Below are 6,791 nucleotides of genomic sequence, written 5' to 3' on the forward strand. Positions count from 1 at the left end.
ACACACACACACAGCAATCCCAACCCCACCCACCACCCACCACCACACACACATACACATACAAACACACACACACACACACACACACACACACACAGCAACCATAGGGTGACTTCCCCAGTAGGGAGAGAGAGTACCATCCAGATGCAGTATCTGAGAGCTATTGCCCCTGTTTCATTCTTCATTAAAATTAACCAGCAAGGAGCTGAAGGGTTGGCTCAGTTCTTAGAAAGACTTATTGTAGCCAGGCTGTGGTGGCGCACGCCTTTAATCCCAGCACTTGGGAGGCAGAGGCAGGCGAATTTCTGAGTTCGAGGCCAACCTGGTCTACAGAGTGAGTTCCAGGACAGCCAGGGCTACACAGAGAAACCCTGTCTCAAAAAACCAAAAAGAAAAAAAAAATTAAAAAAGAAGAAAGACTTATCATTCTTGCAGAGAACTTGGGTTTAGTTCCCAACAGCTCACAACCACCTGTCACTCCATTTCCAGGGGACCCAGACCTTCACACATACAAGGTACACAGAGTGCACAAAACTTGTATACTAGTTAGTATACAAAACTAACTAAATAAATAAGTAAACCTTAAAATTAAAGAAATAAACAACTAATTTTTAAAAAGAAAATTAACCCAGTATCCTAGAGACTAGGGAAGGCGGCTCCAGCTTCCTCTTCAGGCAGTTAGTTCCCTTGGATTCATCTGCCTCCCTTGCGCAGCCTTGATCAATTGGATTGGCTAAGGCTTCTGAGGTGATTTACTGCACGCAATGCAGGCACGCAGCTCAGAGCCTTTAATACACACCGGGCAGTTTTAGACTTGTCTTCCCTATTATAACCTGACTGATGAGCCCTGCTCTTCCAGCCTTTATGACACGATGCGAATATCTACTTGAATCTGGAAATAACCCTCTTGGAAATCAGAAAAGACCTTCAGGCTACAGAGAAACCATTATTAAGCATCTCCTTGGGGTCCTTGGGTAAAGGGCACTAGCACTTACTATAAAACCACAGGCTCTCAGCAAAGGGTTCCCCAGGACTCAAGGGCCACATAAGTGGCAGCTCCAATTGAGAGCACCCCCTTATCTTTGGCCCCACCTCTTCCTGTCTTTGGTCAGTTGCCTGAGAGAAAAACTGTCAACAGGGCACAGCAGCAAGCAATTTCAGCATGGGCGTGGAGTCTACGAAGGTTTCCCTTGAAAGCTACTAGAGGAAGTAAGAAATTACAAAGGGAAGGAAAACACTCTCTCTCTTTCTCATTTTCTCTCTCTCAGACACATACACAAACACACATATACAAAGGGAAGCAAAACATTCTCTCTCCCTCTCCCTCTCCCTCTCTCTCTCTCTGTCTCTCTCCCTCTCTCTCCCTTTCTCTCTCTCCCTCCCTCCCTCCCTCCCTATCTCTCTCTCTTTCTCTCTCTCTCTCTCTCTCTCTCTCTCTCTCTCTCATACACACACATAAAGGGAGGTAAAGCATACATACACATACACACACAAATGGAGGCAAAACATACACACTCTCTCATACACACAACACAAACACACATATACAAGAGGAGGCAAAACATACACATATACACACTAACACACACAAACACCCATATACTACAGAAAAATACTCCAGAAAGCAGCTAAATATTAAGTGGATGCAACAGAAAGTAGCCAAAGATAGGAGCCTTTAAATGAGATACTGGGTAGAAAAAAACTACTTTATAGCCATTTATAGTTAAAAATTTGGGCTTTGAGTCCTAAATTTCTCATAGTAGCATAGACGAAGGCACAACGGAGTACTAGAAGCCACCATGCAATGCATATAAAATGCTCTGTGTAAGTCCATTTTTAAAAAGGCAAAACTCAGCATCTAGTGTTCAGGATACCTATTTCGTCAGCAAAACTATGAAAAAAAGCACAGAATAATTACTGGATGTCAGGACAGGGCTACATCACCAAGCTCCTATATTCCATCATCATTTCTCCTGATCAGGGTGTGACTGTACAGGTGTTCATTTTATAATCAGTGAAAACGCATCTAGAAAAAAAGAAAAAAACCAAGTATCTCTAATACACACAACTATGGCGTTCTATTCTGCTTTAGCACTTTCACAAAAACCTGGAGCCAACACCAGAATAATTCTTGCAAGAGAAAGCAAACATGGTTATTTAAGTAAGAGGCACTCCTCCACCTGCCTAATTTTATGGCTTGCTTTGGTGCGGAGACTGAAAGTCTACTTCACAAAAGAAACAGACTAGCAAACTGTATCTGTCCAGGATGATAAATGGAGCACACACCAGCCCCAAGGAGGGCAGAGCTCTTTACCAACGCTCACACCTCACCATTATTCACTGTTTACAGAGCACTCTACATTCTTCAACTGGTAGCCAAGGGCTGCAGTTACCCTACTGCAGTGATTTTAAAAAAGTATGTACACTCTGGGTGCTCACCTAAGGCACAGCTTAGATAAGAACTTGACTCCAGACAACACCAGCTCCTAAACAGCCCATGCTACAGTCTCTTTATGACAATCACTCTCTCATCCCCAAGTCAAAAGGTGAAGGTAAATCATAGCCACTGTCACAAGTGATAGTGAGTCGCAGTGTCTCTGAGTCACTTTCAGTTTTCAATTCAAATGCTTGCAGAAGCCGTAATGAAGATTAGCTTCCCTCCAGAGCTGTATCCTCTCAGGTCTGAGGAGTTTGCACAGGCATAGATAGCTGTTCATTCAATATGGGTAAGGAGTACAGAAAAATATATTAGTCAGGGGCTAGCTCAGTTGGTAGGCTGCTTGCCTAACATACAATGATGTCTGAGTTCAATCCTCAGGAGATGAGAGACAGGAGGTTTGGAAGTTCAAAGTCAGCTTTGGTTATATACAGAGTTAAAAGTTATTTTGAGATACATGAGACTCTAAGAGAGAGAGAGAGAGAGAGAGAGAGAGAGAGGAGTAAAATTAATTGATTAATTAATTAATTCAGGAAGATCCAAAGTGATGTGATTTCCACTTCAAACCATCCTCATTTCTACACTATGCCCAGTGCATCACTGTGCTATACTCCCAGCTAGCATTAAGACCTTTTTTGTTTTGTTTTGTTTTTTGTTTTTTCGAGACAGGGTTTCTCTGTGTAGCCTTGGCTGTCCTGGAACTCACTCTGTAGACCAGGCTGGCGTTGAACTCAGAAATCCGCCTGTCTCTGCCTCCCAAGTGCTGGGATTAAAGGCCTGCGCCACCACCGCCCCGGCTGGCATTAAGATTTTTTAGAAGCAGCCAAAATGACAAGCCATGACTATCCTTTCAACAAACTGCCAATCCATCCTCCCCTGCTTCAAAAGAAAGCTTCTAAGAAGCGGAGAAGGCTGACAGGTTAATTATAGACACAAAGACGGAGAACAACTGGACTATGAGGTAACTAACTCTAAATGTGCAGAGGCAGTGCCCTCCACGGGCAAGCATTTGTAGTCTGCCTGCCAGGATACGATAGGCAGGCACAGTCGGGTGCAGTTCTGGGCCAGGCTTGGGGTAAGAGGCCCATATTGATGAAAGCATAGTTCTCATGCTTGGAAGGTTTGGCGGGAGGCTGGGGAAACAGCTCACATCTCCAATAATCAAGAAGTCTCTGGAAGACAAGATGGGCCTGTGGAAGACGCAGTCTTAAAACTGGGCTGCCTGCTCATTTGGAGTCGGATGGTCAAAGAGCCCCTTCCTAGACCAGGCCCACCTGTAAGAAAGACTGAGTGATAGGCACTGTGGTTGGCAGAAAAGCCTAGAAAGGTCGGGTGCTTCCACAACTTCCAACTATGTCCTTCAGCTGCTGGAGGCATAGCCATAAGTCAAAAGGACCCACTGAGATCTTTCACTTCCATTTCCATCCCAGAATCCCTCTGAGACAAAAAAAAAAGAAAGAAAGAAAAAAAAAAGACACATTTACAAGACTGGAGGAGCAAGTTTAAAGTCAGCTTCAGCAGACAAATGTACCAAAGAATGGAATGTGGTCCCTCTAGGCCAGGCATCGTTGAGGTTTTTCTCTCTCCTTAATTAAAAGATATTTAGTAATATCCCCGGCCCCAGCATGCGACACACACACACACACACACACACACCCTCTATATGAAGAGGCTAAAAAAATCTAAAAGTGTTGACTCTCAGTGGAGCATATTCCTTGCGTTTGGCCCAAATCACATGGCCAAAGTGTGAACCTCCAAATACTGAGCCTGAGTCTAACGGGGGTTGCATTTCAATTATGGGCCACCGCTCTAACAGTCTGCGATTGAGCCACGGGCCCTCCCAGTCATGAGAACCAGCCACGAAGTTTAAAATCATCACCACCACACACCGTAGGTACTCTTCCCCAAAAGGAAATGGGCTTATCGCGGATAACCTCCAGGGCAGAAAGGTGATCTAACCACCTTAGGCAGGGCGAGACTACGGAGGTTTATCTGGGATTATTTCCCAACTCCAGAGGTGTTTTCCTGTAAAAGGCATTACGGAGAAGAGAGCCAGCCATGGGTGTAAAATTGTTGTTTCAGTTGTTAGCTAAACGAATCCCATTCGCCTTCCAGGGAACTCTTCTGTACTCCCATTCACCTTCCAGGACTTTCTATTGCTTCCGATCGTCTTTCCCCAACTCTTTCACTATGAAGAGGAAGGCGCGCACAGGGTCTAAGGAGCCCCAGGTCTCCACACCCAGGCACAAAGCTTGTCTGCTCGCCGCGCCGCGCCACGCTTCCGGGGCGCAGAAACAAAACTGTCTTTGGCCTTGACTCAGCGCGCATCGAGCCCGCTTGCCCTGGAGCGCGGCGGTTGGGAAGGGATGGCGGATGGCACAGAGCGCTCGGCGCAGAGCACACCTGGATGCACCCCACCGCGATCCCCTCAGAGCTCTAGCCACCCCGACCTGCCTCGGGACGCAGTGCGCCCAACTAAAGCACCCCGTTCCCACGCGCGTCCCAAGACGCTCTTACCCGGGAAATGGCGAGAGGTTGTTCGAAGTCCTTGCCGCCCACGAGGCGGAAACCCCAGGGTCCCGGGCCTTGGAGAACAATCTGCTGGGTGGTCATCGCTAGGCACAATCGGAGAGGACACACGGGCGAGGCACAGTACAGCAAGGCGCGCGGGGCTCCGGGAGCAGCTGTCGGAGAAAGAGCGCGCGGCTCGAGTTAGTAGATCCTGGGACGGGCGGGGTCGCGAGAGAGGGCGGGGACAGATCCGCCCCGGCGGTGTAGCTGCAGCCCCGCCCGGCTCACGCCTCCACTCCCAGCAGGCCCGCAGGACCTCGCCAGACTCTGGTCCCGGAGGTAGACTCTTCAACTCCGCCCAGCAGCTCCGAACCTCCTCCCGCACCTCCTCCCGCCCTACCCACAGCCTTCCTGTTGCTCCCTGAGGAGCATGAAAGCTAGGTGAGACCTAAGCCTTGTCCCCACATACAATGGACCCTACAAACCCACGCCGTGTGCTTTGCAAAAAGTCGAAAAGGACTGAGCGAGGTCAGAGCCGTTTACACTTTTGGAAACCGCAGAGACGTTTAAGAGGGGCTTTCAAGCTAACTCACCTGACGCAATTAGAAAGGCTCTATCTCTAGTCCCATTTTAGAGATAAAGTCATTGAGGTTGCCCGAGATTATAAAGCACCCCTAAGGCTATGCAACAACTGAGGGTTGCTACTGAATCATTTCCTAGGCTCCTTGGGCCACCCTGGAAATTTTCCAATGCTAATGAGACTATAACGGGGTAGGGGTGATATAACTAGGCTCTGCGAAGTTCCCAGAAACCTTTCCTACTGGCTGGAGCTGAAATTGAAATAAGTTCTGACCTTCCAGCAGTTCCATCATGAAGTCTGGGGCGGACCAATGCCGGGAAAGTGGTGGATGGAAATTCCAGGGTTCTAAGCTCACAAATAGTTTCTTCTGTTTGTTTGCCCCCAAAACAAGTTCTCAAAACAGATTAAACCATAGCTCATTCTGTCCACTGAGTGCTTCTTCACCCTGAGAAAAAAACCTAACCCTTTACATGTCTCAAAGGCCACTCCAAGAATGACTTGAATCTGCTGTAATCTGTCTCCAACTTTGGCCACACAGGCCTCCTGCTCAGAGCTTTGCCACCAGGCACACCCTTCCCCCCCAGATAACTCACTCACTCAAGGCTTCTTTGCAGAGACCATCTTCTGGATAAGGCCGTTTCTGAGGGCCTCCCTTTAACTTTCCCTGCCTTAATTCTTGGCCTGGCACTGTGTAGTCTACAGTTTACTTACTAGTTTGTCCTACCCACCTTCCTAAGCATTAGTTTCGAGACCAGAAGGGTTTTTTATCTTGCAAACAGTTTGCTGCTGTGTTCCCGACCTAGAATAATCTCTTGATGGATGTAATACATTAGCCAACCTTGGGACCACTGACCCCCTCTGGACAGCATGGTTTTCCTGGTTCTCATTCATTCATTCGGGAAGCTGGACCCAGGTTGAATGGATTTGTAAAATGGCACAGCTCTTGACGTCCCTGCGGAGCTGGCCAATCTTTTGCGGATCTCTGCACAGATTTACATATGAAAGGGCCATCTTGCCCCTCACCCAGCACAAAGGCCTGTGTCTGGGAATGATTTGCTCATTTTTAGAAATCAAGTTCACTCCTGTTTTCTAGTCAAGATCTTCTTAAACTTTTTCCATTTTTAGCTCCTTTTCACCCAGAAAAAAAAAAATTTGCCCCAAGAATATGTAAAATAGATACACACACCAAACATTTACTAAGAAAACCACATACGTCCAAGTTTATTTTAAAGAATTAGGGCCATGACTCAGTCACTAAGGTGT

At 47.1% G+C, this 6,791-nt stretch overlaps 1 protein-coding gene across 1 annotated transcript in view; it reads right to left on the reverse strand.

Moving 5' to 3' along the window:
- Pdlim1 (PDZ and LIM domain 1) overlaps positions 1 to 5,210 on the reverse strand; it is a 48,163-nt gene extending 42,953 nt beyond the window's left edge. Inside the window, exon 1 of the mRNA XM_031390229.1 lies at positions 4,955 to 5,210. Within this exon, the coding sequence (XP_031246089.1) occupies positions 4,955 to 5,050 (96 nt within the window). The 5' untranslated portion in view covers positions 5,051 to 5,210. The remainder of the gene's footprint in view (positions 1 to 4,954) is intronic.
- Between the last annotated feature and the right edge of the window lie 1,581 nt (positions 5,211 to 6,791).

This window comes from Mastomys coucha, unplaced genomic scaffold (assembly GCF_008632895.1).
Source record: "Mastomys coucha isolate ucsf_1 unplaced genomic scaffold, UCSF_Mcou_1 pScaffold21, whole genome shotgun sequence".
Lineage (NCBI taxonomy): Eukaryota > Metazoa > Chordata > Mammalia > Rodentia > Muridae > Mastomys > Mastomys coucha.